The sequence below is a fragment of the Acomys minous genome (assembly GCF_964271855.1).
Source record: "Acomys minous genome assembly, chromosome: 17".
In the NCBI taxonomy this organism is placed as follows: Eukaryota; Metazoa; Chordata; class Mammalia; order Rodentia; family Muridae; genus Acomys; species Acomys minous.
Window position 1 is genome coordinate 36,650,432 of NC_140500.1, and position 16,764 is coordinate 36,667,195.

General features: G+C 45.0%; 1 protein-coding gene across 15 annotated transcripts in view; it reads right to left on the bottom strand.

Moving 5' to 3' along the window:
- The window catches only part of ITPR1 (inositol 1,4,5-trisphosphate receptor type 1), a 357,780-nt gene that overhangs the window by 329,193 nt on the left and 11,823 nt on the right, over positions 1–16,764 (bottom strand). For 10 of the 15 annotated variants that reach the window (XM_084765480.1, XM_084765471.1, XM_084765479.1 and 7 more), the window contains exons 3-4: positions 5,786–5,893; positions 1,734–1,804 (exon numbers count right to left, since the gene is read on the bottom strand). In XM_084765480.1, the coding sequence (XP_084621606.1) occupies positions 1,734–1,804; positions 5,786–5,877 (163 nt within the window). In that variant the 5' untranslated portion in view covers positions 5,878–5,893. Of the gene's footprint in view, positions 1–1,733; positions 1,805–4,541; positions 4,817–5,785; positions 5,894–16,764 lie in introns of those variants that run through there. The other 5 variants (XM_084765476.1, XM_084765475.1, XM_084765474.1 and 2 more) reach the window with 1 other exon arrangement.

Genomic DNA, 16,764 nt, shown 5'->3' on the forward strand with positions numbered 1-16,764 from the left:
GGCAATGGGTTCCTGACACCACTAGAAAGAAGAGTCACTCATGTTACCAGGCTGGATTCAAGATCTAACAGTCTTAAATCTACAGCCACACTCGCAGGAGGCCTTTAGTAAACATACATTCCTCCTTCTTGCAAGGGAGAAAAATGCCTTATGGATCTGCCTGACCAATTGAATGCAATCTCTCAAATTCACATAGTGAGAAATGAAAACCACCTCCAGTGAGATATCCTCTGACCCCCACCCCGAAGGTGGCACACACGTGCCCCCACACAAACTTAAAAAACAAATAAATAATAATGTAATTTTTAAACCACTTTGGAAGCCTTAAAAAATGTCAATGCTCAGCAGGGTGCAGTAGCACATGCCCTTAATCCAAGCACTGAGGAGACAGAGAGAGGTGGATCTCTGTGAGTTCACAGCCAGCCTAGTCTACACAGTGAGTTCCAGGACAGCCAGAGCCTACATAGTGAGATTCTGTTTTGAAAACAAATAACAACCAAAAAAAAAAAAAAAAAAAACCAAACAAACAAAGCAGCAATAACAACAATAATAGTGCACAAGCTCTGGGATTAATTTAATTGGTCCAGAGCATCTTCAGAATTGAAAATCTGCATACAATTATTTCCTTAATTATTAAATTTTTAATTTGTTCACTTTACATCCTGATTGTAGCCCCCTCTCTCCCTCTGTCATCTCCCTCCCCCTCCCCTAGTCCTCAGAAAGAGGAGCCCTCCTCCCCTACCATCTGACTCTAGCCTATCAAGTCTCATTTGGACTATCCGTGTCCTCTTCCTCTGTTGTCTGGCAAGGCTGCCCCACCAGAAAGAAGTGAGCCAGGAGTGGGCACCAGAGTCCATGTCAATTAGTCCCTACTCCCCATATTGTGGGACCTGCAAGGAGACTGTGCAGCCTATCTACTATATCTGAGCAGAGGGTCTAGGTCCTCGCCATGCATGGTCCTTGGTTGGTGCATCAGTCTCTGCAGCATCCCCCTTCTCCACCCAGATTTGTTGGTTCCATTAGTCTCCTTGTGGAGCTTCTGTCCCTTCTAGGTCTTTCTATCTCCCAACTCTTTCTCCATATAATTCTAAGATGTGGCTCCAACTGAGAACCACTTACTACTGCTGGCACAACAGAAGACAGAAACAAAGCAGTTCCATCTAAGACGCCAACTACATTCCAAGTACTCTGCAATAAACTGAGGAAAACTAACAACAGACGGCTACAGAAGGCTGCATTAATAGAGCTGCCCTGTTGTACCTTTTAGCTCAAGTAAAAATGCATCATCAAGAATGCCTCATTCCAGGGAAGGCAGCTAAGAATTATCGAGGCCCCAACAGGGATTGCCAGATCTGCCGAAATAATCCCTGCCTCTTGTGACTGGATCCTTAAATCCCATTTGTTTGGAGAAATAGCTATGCTAATGAAAAGCTTTCAGATGAATTAGCACTTGGCCACACATATTCTTCCAACAAACTAAGGCCCTAATAAAAGCCATGTCAATCTTGACTGAGAATTTATTTATGCATTTTTTCCAGAAGTTTTAAAGCCAGGACTTGAAATCTGATTTTGAAAAAGATACTTAAGTAAATAAACCTAAGGTTGCTACAGGAAGTAAGAAAGAACTGGAAACAGGGGGAAGGATGGAGGGAGGCCCAGCTGCACTCACAGGCACAGCAAGACCCTTCATAAAGTCAAGGTGACCGACCATTCCATCAAAGCCACAACTTTACCTCTGAATTTCTTGGGTGGGTTGTTAAGGTCTCCAGCTTCAGGCTGCACAACACAACGATCATCAACCAGGCTGCAAAAAGAAAAACAAATAAATGCTGTATCAAACCAAGCCTAGGGAAAAGGCATTATGTAAAAACAGAGTATATCCCAGGGCTTTTCCTATGCAAAATTTAGACTGCAGTATTGCTCTGCCAGAGAGCTCTAGGCCAAGGAGGTTTTCAAGGCATGGAGTAAAATAAACCTAACCCAAAGACCTAGCTCTCTGCTTCTGTGATGGACTTATCGAGTTACTGTCTTCTGCAGCCCCTTTCCCCAGAACAACATTTGTGAGAGATTTGCATACAGCATGCAATATTGCTGAATCTGAAAGACACAGCAAAGGGTCAGTGCATTGGACTAACAGTTGGTGAGAAGTCAACCTTGTGCCAGAGACCATACCAAGTCCTGGGATGTGAGGGCTAAAGTGAGTCCAGCCTCAGCCCTAAAGGAGCCCAAGGCTTAAGGGGAGAAGCCATAAAAGCAAACTAATAAGAGTAAGATAAAACCTAAGAAGGAAGGAAGGAGAACAGTAGAGTGGCTTCTGCGCCAGGGGCCTTCTGAAGCCTTGGTCAGAGGAAGATAGATGAGAAGTGTTGAAAGAGCTGAAACAGAGGTAGGAAGGTGAGAAGTGGAGCATCTTCAGGTGGGAGGAACCCATTGACAATACAGAAGCAGGAAGGGCTGGGAGCTTCAAAAGCTCAATGAAGTTACAAATAAGTAACAGTCCCAGATTACATAATGGCAGATAACTCAAGCTCTGACTTCATTCAAAATTCATTTAACTTGTATAATTCTTTTTAGGAGAATCATTAAATTGAATCATATTATTGAACTTTTGGGTCTAAGATACTATGAAATTATATGACTTATCCAAGTTCCTAAAACTGAGAGAGCCAGCTTATTTCCCACCTGACCATGGCACTTGGTCCCAGGTGCCATGCTAGGATTTTTGCAACCTCTCTCTCTCTCTCACCCATGTTGCCTCTTACTCCAAAGGCAAGAAGCCATTAGATACCAACTTTTACTTTTCCCGCTCTTTCCTACAAAACTGCCCTTTGCCTCCTCAAGTCTGCCCTTTATCGAGGCCTAGATTCAGAGTGTTGTTCCCTAAACTAAACTATGTCACACAGAAGCCTTTCCTGCTCAGAAACATCCTGCATCTCCTCCTCCACTCACCCAACCAAGCTCAGTGGAAGCAGGGGAACAGGCTCCCTACTTTGTGGCTTATAAGATGCTCAAGGCCGAATGAAGCTCAGTATCTGTCAAAGTGTAATGAGTATACCACTTTTTCCCTCAAACACAAGACCTCACTGCATCTACAGGAGCCACAGTGTACAATGGGCTCAGTGGCCTGAAGTTATTCTACAAAAATCAAGAATATAATGTGGACATATAAAGTCTCTACCCAATGCCACCAAAAGCAACCCAATACTTAAAGGGATGGGCTCAGAATCCAATGCAAAGGCTGATGACATAGTTCAGTGGAAGAGTACTTACTATGTATCAGACACTGGATTTGGTCCCCACAGGACATGCAAAGCCAGACTAATGGTCAAGTTCCAGTAAGAGGAAGTGATAGGAGGATGGGGCTCACTGGCTATGGATTGTAGATAACACTAAGACACCAGCTAATGGTGTGATATCATGCCATTTCACTTTCCCTGTGTCCTGGTATTTCATCTGTAAACCCAAAGAATTGCTTTCAAGGACTCTCAAATCAGGGGATGCTTAGATACTTACTACTTCTAAATGTACCAATTCCAGGGCCCTGCCACAACCCCAGCCCTCCTGCCCAGGCATGCTGAATCTCCAGGAAGTGATCTCAGAACCTTTGTTCTTGACAAGCTCCAAAGGTGATTTAGCAGCACACGATAGGTTAGTGTAGATACACACGCACACTGGCTCTCCGAGGTCCTGCTGGAATTCTAAAGTTCAGTGAGTCAGACAGCCACTGAAAGGTACCAACAGTCTATGTGAACAGAATGGGGCTGGGGGGCAGACACCAAGTCCCATGAAGACTGAAGACAGTCACTCACTGTGTCTATGACACATTCCAAGGAGGGGAAGGAGGGGGTCAAATTTAACTTTCCAAATCAATTTTTATGCAAGCTATTCTCAAATATCTCAAGGGTATTTATTCGGGTAAATATCTGAAGGAAGAACTAGCATCCAAAGTTTAAAAAAACATACATCCCAACTTCATGAGGGAGTCACCACACGATGCTTGAGAAAAGTATTAAAGCAAAGCATATGCATCCCTGAGATCGTCACAGCACTCAGAAAACTGATGCAGGAGGGCTGCAATTCAAAGCCAGATGAGGCTCAAAATAATAATAAAATAATGATGTCCTAGTGGAAGGGAAGACATGAAAAGAGGCTAAGATTTTAGAGGCTCAGTGTGGGGCTCAGCAACTGAGCCAGGGTTCGCTATAAAGTCAGAGGCCCCAGAGGAAAAACAGGGCTATGATGGAGCGGAGGTCTGACAGTCACCCAGACAGGCTGTGAGCAGACAGGGAGCGAGAAAAAGCTGTCCTACAGAGGTTATGGATTAGGATCTCTGTCCTTGGAGACCCACATCTTCTGAGCTATGGAACTCAGGCAGGTGACTGTGGCTGCCTGAAGCACGTGAGTGTCATTTCTACACACAGTGATGATGGCAGTCCTCACCATGAAACAGGGTGCTTGAGAGTTAGGGGGATAATAGTGGCCCAGGACTTAGAATAGCACCTGGCACCCAGTGAACACCCATGGGTGCAGAAAGTGCTTACCACTGCTGTATGGTACTGTAGTCAATGCTGAAAAATAAGAAGAGGGTGAAAAATTTAACCACAGGGATCAAAAGAGGAAGGAGAGCCAAGATGGCCATCATCAGGGAAGTTGAAGTAGCAGGAAGCCACTTGCCCAAAGCCACAGCAGATAAACTGTTCCGGGTAAGGTCTACTCTGCAGAGACTGAGCACCGGGAGCAGCCGTGGGAGACTTCTGAAAAGAAACTCTGTAGAATGAGAAGCCAGGTCTAAGGGAAGCATAATCCTGTTATCTGAAATAAGTTCCTCGTGGGGGGTGGAGTAACCTGAATGAGCGCCTAACAATACTTACCTCAGCACAAATACCAGCAAATAAGCATGCTTCCAGTAACAGCTACAATTACAATGGACGTTCTGGCCGCTGTGAGAAGGGGGTTTTTGGAAAATCTGCTGGCCTGCATTCTGCCCCCATCTATTTGAGACTAGAGCTTGCCAAAATCAACAATGCCACCCAGGCCTAGTTACTCCTTCCTACGCAAAGATGATAGGCCATTCCTCTCTATTCTGGAATAAGCCATCTTGATTCCCATCCTGCCTCCATCTGCCTTTAGGGGCTACTACCCTTTACACTTCCTTAGACAACAGGAGTAGGAGGGGGGAAAAGGAGAAAATAACTAGAGAGGCACACGACGGAATATATTTATATCCTTCAAAGTTGAGTGGCGATTGATTGAAGGAAGCACAAATGAAGAAAAACAAATGATTTATGGGACTTGGTGCAATTGGAAACTTTTAAAGGCACTGAGTTATTTAGTAGGAAACGTCTGCTTCAAAGAAGAGAGATAAGCAAGGGAGCAGTAATGGTCCTTGCTCACATTCCACACAAGCCGCTGTGTGAAAAGACAAGTCAAAAAGCTTTTCTACGAAGACAAAAAGCACTTCTTTGGAGCTATGTATATTACTCTTTAAGTTTCTTCCCTATTCTTACGCACTTTCCCTCTTACAGAAGAAGAGTAGATTATAACAGATTCAAAATGAATGGAGCCCTAACTAACAAGGTTTTATTCTTTCGAAACTGACAGAAATGTTTCTGGGTAAAAGGTTAAGTGACTAACACTAACACGGGATTTGCTAATTGTGATTTCAAGCAGCCCTTGGGAAAGCCACTTAACGTGATAACATTCTTATCTTACAAAAATCAGTTTTTAAGCAGATGTCATGACATCTTAAACAAAGCACACTACATAAGGACTTCCATGCTCTTACCCCAAGGTGCTGATAAATCCATTCGTAGATCCTTCCGCGTACAGAGAACAAATGTCTCCAATATGTAGGAAACTAGACATTTTGTCAGACATGTCTTTGTTGAAAATCCTAGACAAGGTAAAACATGCAATATTGTTAGCAGAAGAGAAAAAAAATGTCATTAAGATTTGGCTTAGCTCAATTTCCTCCAGTGTATTACTTAAAATTCCAATTTAAATAGTCGTTTGACAGGCAAGCGATTCCACAAAGCAAACGAGGACATATGCAACTACATTCTGCCCTGCATATTAAATTTCTGGATATTCCAATCATATTATCATTTGATTCTAACAAAGCCACACTCGAAGTCAAGTTCAATGCTTTGAGGACCCTCAGAAACACTGACTACCCAGACAGCAGGGAACGCAGCCAAGGTCTCTGCTTTGAGTAAGGAGCTGGAAAGTCTGACTTACGACACATTAACATATTCAGAGTGCCTAAGGGGTGTGGTAAGTCAGAAGGAAACACCTGGTAAAAAACTTAGGTCTGGCAAAGCCAAGGGGCCTGGGTTGAGGAATCAAAGCAACAAAATGACATCAATCAAAGGAAACCCGGGGACAAGTGTCACAGTGCCTTCCAGGCCTTTCCAAAGGCCAACAGCAGAATGCAAACGCTGCTGCTACTGCTGCTGCTGCTGCTGCTGCTGCTGCTGCTGCTGCTGCTGCTGCATGTCTATCCTTCTTCACCAGGAAACATTCCTGGATGGAGCAAGACTCTTGCCCAGGCCCAGACCCTTCCCAGTGCAGGCACTAATTAATAGTAAGATTCTCTGGCTGGGATACAGGACTAGTTAGAAGTAGTTTAAAAAAAAAAATACTCCTCCATTCCAGGAAATCTCTACAAAGCCCAGAAACTATTAAACACACACAAACATCAACAAAAATATTGAAGTGATTCCTAACAGCTTTCACCAGGGCCATGAGCGTGGAGGAAAGGGAGCCAACTACAAGCCATTAAACTGACATTTAGCAAACAGACTCAGCAATGTGGGAAGCGGCGGGGCTGTTGTGGACTGCACAGTTTCCTAGTGTTTCCTCAGCACCTGGTGTGTAGATGCGTGAAATGTTGGGGTTTTCCTCTGAGTCCAGACTCCTCTAAACACCTTTTCCCCACTACTAACTCAAATAAATCATTTACTCCACAAGACCTCAAGAGCTGTAATGATGCGGAGGGGTAAAAAGTCCTCTCTCCCTTTTAACTGTTCTCTGGCTTGCCAGGTTTTCCTCTGCAAACTTCTGGAAGCCTTCTCCTCCCTCAGCAGGAATGCCAGATGGGGCAAGCAAGTTGAGAGAAGCGCCTCCCCTGTCTCTGAGAAGCTACAGGGAAAGCTGCCCACTGCTCCAACTACCCGGACACGTGAAGAAGGGCAAAGACGAGTCAGCAACCAAGAACATAGCTCTCAGACAAAGCAACTCTCCCCGCCAGATCTGGTGGAAGGACACTGCTCTCTAGAACCCTGTCAGTCACGTTGCCGTTCCTTCCTAAGGACACGCTAGCTAGAGCCAAACCAATGTTTTGAACAATATGCACAAAAGAGACATCAATTGAATGCCCGCCCCCAAAAGTCATTTTATGACCTTCTATTTAAAAGCTTTATCATAAAGGGCCAGAAAGTTAGTGTATTTCTAGGACTGATATTTTCTTTCTTTAGAAGAAAGAAAGGGTTTTGAGATAGCATCATATGTATGATGTAGCCCAGGTTGGCCTTGAACTCAAGAGCCTATTGACTCAGACTCTCAGGTGCTGAGATTAAAGAATGCACACCACACCTGGCTTACTGCTAGGGCACTGTATGTATGCTGGGCAACTGCTTTATCTCTGAGACACACCCTCCACCCAAAACTGTGATATATTTTAAAGGACAAATCGCTTTGCTTCCTCTGCACTAAGGTACCGAAGCCAGGGTTCTGATATGCTTACGAGTCCTCTGTTATGCAGCTATATCCCATCTGTAGGACTAATTATTAGAAAACAATTTCTGTTTGATTTCTAGTCAGACCAAATTTGCGCCTGTCCATACTGGTCTCCCAAAGGACCTGCTGCTGGGTGCCAGAGGGCAGGAACCCGCTTAGCCATGACGACCAGGGCTTAACCAGGCTGACTGAAGCTCTCCTCCCAGGCTTGAGACTCCAATGAAGACTGACCCCCAAAACAGCAACATGATGCTGTCCTTCAAATCTGCATCACCTTCTGTGTATCTTACTGGCAGCAGAGAATAAAAGCCTGTGTTCTCACATGACATAACCAGCAAGGCCTGCAACCCAACAGTCACAATAGGTCCCTGGACTGCACCAGACACTAAGAGTCGACCTTAGTCCTGTTTGTCCCATCTAGGTTCTAGCCAGAGCCCACCCTGCTCAGCTTCTGAGGCCACAGGAGATGGGCCACTTTCTGAGGAGGATGGCCCTAGGCTGCTTCAGCCTAGCTGCTAAGATGAAGGCTGACACCTGTTGAGGACTAGCGCACCTACCACTGTGCTGAGAACTTAGCAACTGCTCTCTCAGAATCCTCGTGATACGTGGCAGCACATGTGGCAGGCACCACCGCCGCTGCCCTACTTTGTTGTTGGGAAACCGAGGGACAGAAAGGTTCACAAGTTCGTCATAGTTAATTAACAAAGCAGGAGGCACAGAGTTATATGGGACTACTGAATTCTGAATGGGCCTCTTCATCAACAGTAATCCCATGGCATGGGTGAGATGTTGACTGTCCTTAATCTCTGGCTGACAATGATGAACTGTTTGCTTGTTTGTAAATTTATTTTTCTCATTTTTTTATTTATTCTTATACAGTATATCTCTACCACAGCCTCCCTTCCCTCCACATTTTTTCCATTTATGGACAATTCTAATTCATCCCCCTCCCCCTACAGCCGAATTCCTCATTTTTCTTCCTTAGCCATATAACGCTTTTGTTAAGTCAGAAGAAAGGTTAAGCGTGTTCTTTCTTACCCATATGCTTATTAAGTAGACAAGATAATTGAGCAAGTAACCTTTTGCCATGGTTTACATTTCCCCCCCAAAACAGAGGCCAGTCCACCCACCACCGTTAATGATCCTCAACTGGGCAGTCTGCCAGAGGTCTCAATGTAAAAAACAACAACAACAACAACAAAAAAAAAAACCTTAAAGATCCTTGGGGCAGATTCTTCACCAGGGTAATCAGGCAGTGATTCTCTCTGCAGGCAAGATTTGAGCAGGCAACTAGTTTCCAGATCTGGCCGGAAACCTCCGGGTCTCCCCTGGTCTGCCTTTAATGGCGCAGGGGTAATGGAGATCTGAGAGGAGAGACCCTGACACAATGATCAATTGTGCCCTGAAAGGGAAAACCCAGGCCAGCAGAATCAAAATAACAGGCATTTGGGGCTGCAGGGAAGAGGTGGGAAGTGGGCCTGGCAACAGTCTTCGAGAAGACTTCCTGTTGTTTAGAAGCTGGGTGGGAGGCCACTTCTTTATCTGATTGTGGACCATCTGTGCCTGTTAAGCTTCTACCAGGGAGCCTACACTCAGGGCTCCCAGTGACCCAGCCAGTATGAGAAAAACAGAGCAGGTACCAGCCTGCCATGGAACTGTGTCGTAACTGTGCAACTTCCAATACTACATGGACACCCAGGGCTCCATGCCTACAGCTCTACGACACGCTCAATAGTCAGCCTAAGACTCCATCCTGGCTCTCTACCCGGAAGCTGTTGCTGTAAGCCCACCCCGGCTTCGGAGCCTGCGCAGACCTCTGTACGTATATCTGTGCACTGGGGATCCACTTCAGAGACATGTAGTAGGGAAGGGATGAGATCACACAGGCAAAGTGACTGAGACAGCCGCTGACATGCTTTCAGTGTTCACTGCTAGCTGTTTTTATTATTCTGCAGTTAAGAAATAAAGAAGAATTCTGAAAGAATCTAAAGTTTCAACCTCCATAAAGGAAAAAAAAAAAAACTCGTGTCTAAAAATCCAGCTAGGCATTGCAACAAATGACTCCTGTAGGACCCATGATGATGTATTTTACTTTGGGGGAAGATAATTCTCTTCCCTAATCCCTCTATTGGGAAAAAGCTGAACAATACAGAGTGACTCTGGGCTCCCTACCACAAAGCCTGCAGGCCTTTCTGAAGACACAGAACTGCAGAATACAATGACATGAACTGTTGGCTAAGCATGTCATGCCATCTCTTGTTCATTGCTGCAGTCCAGCAAAATGCCCCCTCTGGAAGGTCTCAGCTCCTGCTTAGACACACAGCCCGCTGTCCCCACAGGGAGGCAGCCATCTCCCCAAACTTCTCCTTCTCACTTATCCTCCGAAGCCTCAATGGCCTCTAAGTCTGTGACTGTTGCGTAGCTTCTCTCTCACAAACATTTGCTGCTCCCCTGCCACCTTGACACAGTATGGTCTCAAGAACTCACCTCACTGGAAGAAAGGCGGAAGGCTCCGGGCTCAGAGCACCTGCACTGAACCCAGGTTCTGCCATTTACTCAGTGGAGGGATTCACAACTTCCCTAAGCCTTGCTGTCCCCGGATAGACATAGGTCATCGTGAGGTTCAGGTACATAACTTTGATAGAGGTACATAACTTTGATAAGCATCAACAAAGCCCCTTGCATAAAGCACTGTTGCCATCTCGATGACCTGTAAAGTGCCACCATCCATCACCCGCCCCAAGTGACTGCTAGCCGAGGCACCTGTCAGAACAGGATTCTTCCAGAGTAGCTGGGCCAGAGCTGTGGGAGTGCAGGTGGCTGCGCTGAGAGGTGCTTCTGTACACTGGGGCCACAGCAGCCCAATGAAGGAGCAAGAAGTACAAAGGAATGGACACAGAGATCTGCTGAGAACAGATGCCAGGGGGGATGGCACTCACTGTCCACATTGTTTTCTGCCTCAGATACTTTTTCTTGTGCTCTGGAGGGTCCTTTATATAACTGTACTACTGGCAACAGCTTCTACGGTTCTGCTCCTGGCTGCCCACAGCATCTTCATTAGCTATAAGGCATTCGTAGTTGCCTGCCTAGCCCACTCCTTCAGCTCTAGTGAAAGCAAGCCTTTCCCATCTCAATTCAAGTATTACTCCTGCCAGGCCATCATGGGATGAGGGCAAATGCTTCTTTAACTTGCCAGTGAGAATTCTGCCAGTGAGACTGCTCCTTCTCAGCCTCTTCTCTATTACAAGCTCATGTCTATTTGTGTGGTGCTTGTCTGACACCTTTGAGGGATGGGCAGTTCTAGAGATCTGCTTTGTACACAACTGCGTCTCCAACACCACTGCCTTTGCATACAGTAGGTGCTCAGAAAATGTATGTCAAATAAAAGACTGAAGAGGTTGACTTCAACTCTGAGTCTCCAGGATTTTAAACGTCAACATCACCGAACCCTCCATTTCTTTTAACCCCATCTAATTTTCACCAGAGTGTCAGCCACTCTCATTTTTTTCCTAATTTGCCTTTGTGTCTACGCCTGTGGTGTTTGCAGGTGTGGACATATGTTTGCTTATGTGGGGGCACATGTGAAGGAGCACATATGCATATGTGTGCCGATCCACAGTGGGGCTGAGATTCATGTCAGGGATCATCTTCAGGGCTAACGTCTTTCATTCGGACTCGGAGTTCCCCAACACATCTAGTTTGACTGGCTGTGCTCGAGGGCTCTCCTGTCTCTATCTTCAAGGCTGGCATTACAAGCAGGCAGCCATGTGGTCCCCAGGAATCTGAACTGCGGTATGGACCTTTGCACAACAAGCACGCTAACCACTGAGGTAGCTCCCCAGTCCCAAATATCCCTTTTTTTATTGTTTTATTTATATGTATGCATGTGGGACTGCTAGTCCATATGTGCACTACATGCACATAGTACCCTCAGAGGCCAGAAAAGGACAATGAATCCTCTAGGCCTAAGTTACTGGAAGTCATGAGCTGCCATATGGGTGCAGGAACTGAAACTGGGTCCTCTGAAAAAGCAGCAAGTGCTCTAACCACAGAGCCGTCCCTCCAGCCCTAAGTTTCATTTCTTAACTAGACTCTTGAAAGGGTCTAGCCTTCTAGCATTTAAATTCATGGTTGGCATCTCTAAAATTCACACTCCAAAACTGTGAAATTGAGTTACATCAAGAACAAAACTGAAAAAAAAAGAAGTCCCACATTTTAAGTAAATTTACAATATCATGTTGGGCCAAATTCCTAGCTATCTTGAGGTACATGTTGGGTGTGAGATCAATTCACCTGGAAGTCTACTTTCTTTCTAAAGCCATGGGTTTCCCCTTAATCTATTCTGAACATAGACAGCATAATCTTCTAGAGACATCAACCAGCCAGGTACAGTGGCGCACATCTATAATCCCAGCACTCAGGGAGGCAGAGGCAGGCAGATCTCTATAAGTTCAAGGCCAGCCTGGTCTACAAAGTGAGTCCAGGACAGCCAAGGCTACACACATAGAAACCCTTCTCAGAAAACGAAAAGAAGAGGAGGAGGAGGAGGAGGAGAAAGAGGAGGAAGCAACCAGATCATTTCTTTCAATGTTCCAAAATTAGAGACAGGTACAGCGCACATGCCTATGGTCTCAGCTGCTCATGAGGCTGAAAAAGGAGAACAGCTTAGGTACAGGCCTTGGAAGACAGCCTACCAGAGACCCTACCTCAAAAAAATGTTTTAAAGAATATCCAAAAAACCCTGTCTCAGAAAAAAAAAATACCCCAAATCTATTCCTGCCCTGCCAGCCCTCCCTTCCACCCACCTTCAACATGACAACCACAGTGAACAAATTTCCCAGGCTCCCCAGAGTCCTTACGGCCTTTAGCACTCCTTTCTCTCCCCCACACTACTTACGTGCCTAACTGCCACACCTCTGCTGCCCCACTACCACTACTAAGGATCACCATCTGATCCCAAACCTGAGTTATAAGCAGCCACACTCCATCGCCCTCCTGACCTCCCATCACTGTCTTCCTACCACTTGTCTGTGCTCTGACTTGTTTTCTCTGCACTGCAAACTCATGAGGGAAGGACCACTACAGCCCAGCACCTTGGGACATGAGGAACAGCCACACTGGGATTCCATGTCACCATGGTGCCGTCGTATCTGTGGCCAAAGTTACCTCCTGATACTATTTGGGGATGGCTTTTTTTCTAAAGCTAATTAAAGCTAAGTTTATAAACTCTTGGGTCAGTGATATATAGAACTTACACCTAGCGGCCCATTTTAGATTTCAATGGGAAATCAAAGAACAGCCTTCTTTTTGTTCCGAGACAGCTGCTCTAAGCTCGTCCCTGCTGACCTCCACTACACACGTCAAAATGGCTTAAGAATGCTGACAGGAGAATGTGCTTAGAAGCACAGGCTCAAACTACCTATGTGTGCACTGTGTGTCCTGAAGCAACACACCTACCTTCTCTGAACCACAAACCCCATGTGTGTCAAACAAGGTAGGAGGGCAAGGTTAGTTCTTTGCAACTTTCAGTAATATTATGGGGCAGAAACCAAACAATCCACAAAGAAGGCTCAAACCTAATACCTGGTTCTACGTGTTCCTTCTTGTATCTCTGAACAAAATAGAAACAGAAACACTGAGTTCAATGTTTTCATTCACCTCTGCCCTTACCTTGTGATTCCTCTACTTGAAATACATTTCTTACTTGGTTAATACTGCTAAGAAAAATGTTGGAAAAAAAACACAGGCCCAGAGATATTTAAATCCTCTGCAAGCCCATGGGGCGCCTGTTGTTGGTACAGCATGTCCCAGGTACCCGAATTCACACCACCCAGAGAGCCAACCCACAACTGCACTCCCTCCCTCCCTCTTCTTCCCTCATCAAACCAGAGGCCCTGCTGGGAAGGGGGGCATGGCAGAGATTTCTTCAAAGGGCTGATAATTTAATTATTTAAAACCTCTCCTATTTTGCTGTAAAAACAGGCTGAAGCACAGGCTCACCGAAGAAGAACTATGTTCATTTAATTTTAAGCAGCTCCAGATCGGTTTTTACATTTCATTTTCTAAAGGCTCTGATTGTGGAAAAAACAAAAAACAAAAACAAAAACAAAAACTCATTTATTATCACTTTCCTATCAATTATATCTCCTACACACTCTTAAATAATAGCACTTATATTCCTTTTCCTTTAAAAATTTTTTAAACTTTCGCCTACACACACAATGCAGAATTTAAAAGTTAAAAACTCCTCAAACTGAGTCCAAATTAGAACACTTTTCATTAACAGAGAAGTCACCAGAATTCCACAGCTGTCATCTGTCACAGAATCCTTACAAGTGGACAAGATGCTCAAGGAGGGCAGAAGCCAACTTAGCATCAGTCTGTGGTCTTCAACACCACAGGTTCAAGCCTGGGCTTCAGCGTGAGCCGCCAGGCCAGCCTTAGCTATACAATGTATTCTAAGTCTGCATAGGCTACAGAGCAAGGCCTACTTTCAAAATAAGATAAAAACCACACATTTGCACATTTGTGCCAAGAATAGCAAGCATTTTCTATGCTAAGGTGAAGGCACCTGGCTCTCGGAGCTAAACAATTGCTTTTCAGTAACTGGGGAGGGCACGAAGTCCACTAACAATCTGACCTTAAATGAGACCTTCAGAAGCCTCTCCTGCACACCGTTCATTTCCCGGTGACCAAACCCCTCACTGATGCTTTGATGCCCAATTATCTTCACAGTTACAACCCTGCCTGCTTCAGCTGAGGAACACACAAAATACTCCCCCAGAAGTCTGAACTGTAACTATTTACCTTCTCAAACAGCTCGGCAGGCCAGTGTACTATCAACAGCATCCACTATAATTGCAGCCGAGTCAGACAGCCATAAAACCTCAAGTCTCAATATACTAGCCACTGGACTCCCTGTCCCCAGTGCTGGGGACAGAACTCTGTGACCTATGCATGTTAGGCAAGCAACCTACCTGTGAGCTACACTTCCAACCAAGATAATCTAATCTCCACAGTAGAACACTATGTAGCCAAAAGCTGCAAGAAGAGCCCAGCAGAGACTGGGGAGCAGCAGCTCATGAGGGTTTTTTTTTTTCCAAGCTGCTATTCTCAGTCCCCAAGTGACCCCTCCCACTGCAGAGCTTCTAGGCTGTTTGCTGTATTGCTCCCTAGAAACTGAAGGAAGACAAGCACTACCCCCTTCCAAGTTCTCAGAGCAGTTTTGTTTTGCTAAGACTGCTGAAATGCATGGTCCTGCACTTCTTCCTGAAAAGGAAGAAATGATATGGCCTCCAGCCTTAGGGATGTTGGGTTGCATACTGCTTTTAAAGCCTTCAGCTCTTCCTTCTTTCAGAAGCTCTGCCTCTTTGCCCAGTTTCTCATGTGTACATTAGAGTTACTCAGAAGCTGTAAGACCTGACATCACAACAGACTGGAGGCCAATGCAGATGTGTGCAATGTGAATTTCCACTCAACTAGACTTTAAAATGATCTACAAAACTACTCCACAGTACCATGCCCTATTTTAAATATGTATGTTATATATATCTCTCTCTCTCTAAATATACATGTATCTACAAAAATATATCATATAAATATATATGTATCTCTTTCTCTAGACAGACAGACAGACAATGGAGAGAGGGAGAGAGAACACCTCAGTACACATACCTAGCTAGACTCAAACACTCTATGTAGACCACACTGGTCTCAAAGTTAACAGAGATCTGCCTGTCTGCTTCTGGGGTGCTCCATCACACCTAGTCATCTTGTTAAATTTTGCTTTGTGTTGTTCTAGAGGGCACTATCATTTTATCATTTGAAAAAAAAAATCTTACTATGCTCACATGGAACTTTTAAAAATGTTTGTAATATGATAAATATAGGCAACTATATTGTATACCAGTGGAAGTGTTTGGAGTTTTTCGACAGATTTTAAGCATGTAAACAACCCCTGGGATCCAGGCGCAGGGGGTGGGGGTGGGGGAGCAGGGGCGGGCGGAGCAGAATGGGAACACATGCGCTGTAATCCCAGCACTCTGGGAGGGAGAGGCAGGCAGATCTCTGTGAGAACCAGGCCAGCCTAGTCTACAACATGAGTCTAGGAAAGCCAGGGCAACACAGGGAAAACAGCCTTGAAAAAAACAAAATCAAAAAGAACTCCTGGGACCTACAAATTTTAAAACAAAACTGAGTTGAACTTCTCTTTGATTGGCATTGGCCACACATTGGCTGTGACTCAACCCACAAAGACACAAAAAGATGGTCAAACTTAGAAGGACCCTGTTCTAACATTCAACAAAACATACTCCCATTCAACACAGTTGGGACCCTGTCCTAACACACACATTCAAGTTCAGACAGACAGTAAACAAATAGGATCAAAACAGGGTGAATCTGGTCACTATAAAAGTACATGTAGAGTTAGAATGAGCCTAGGGGTGTAGATCAGTGGGAGAGCACCTGCCTGGTATTCACAAGACCCTGGGTTACACCCACAACTGCACCTCCCAAAATAGACTAGGAATTACAACTGGATGATAGAATTGGGCAGCAGCTTAATTTTGACTAGTCAGAAAAAAAGGGATGAGACACTTAGGCTGAGATCTGAAAGTAAAGACAGAAGCAATTGTAGGGAAAGGGGTGGGAGTGAGGCAGAACAGACCTCTGGAAAGAGAAAGTGCTCACACAAAGGCCCTAAGGCAGGAAAGCAGGCCATAAAGTACGCAGCTATAATGGAGAAAGGCCCTTGGGGCACAAACCAGAGTAAAACACGTGCCTTCCTTTCTTTGTTGATGTTTTATGTGCCTATGCTCTTCCACTGTCCATAGTCCAGCCCTGCTCTTGCCTCTACTTAGTAACCTTGATGGAGTTACTTAGTTCTCTGGGCCACAGCATCCTCTTCTGTAAGGTGAGATACTGTATATAAATGCTGTGGATTAAATGAAAAAGAAAAGAAAAGAAAAACAAGAAAAAAAACATAGCATGTGTGCTTAGCACATAGCAAAGAGAACAAGGGAGACA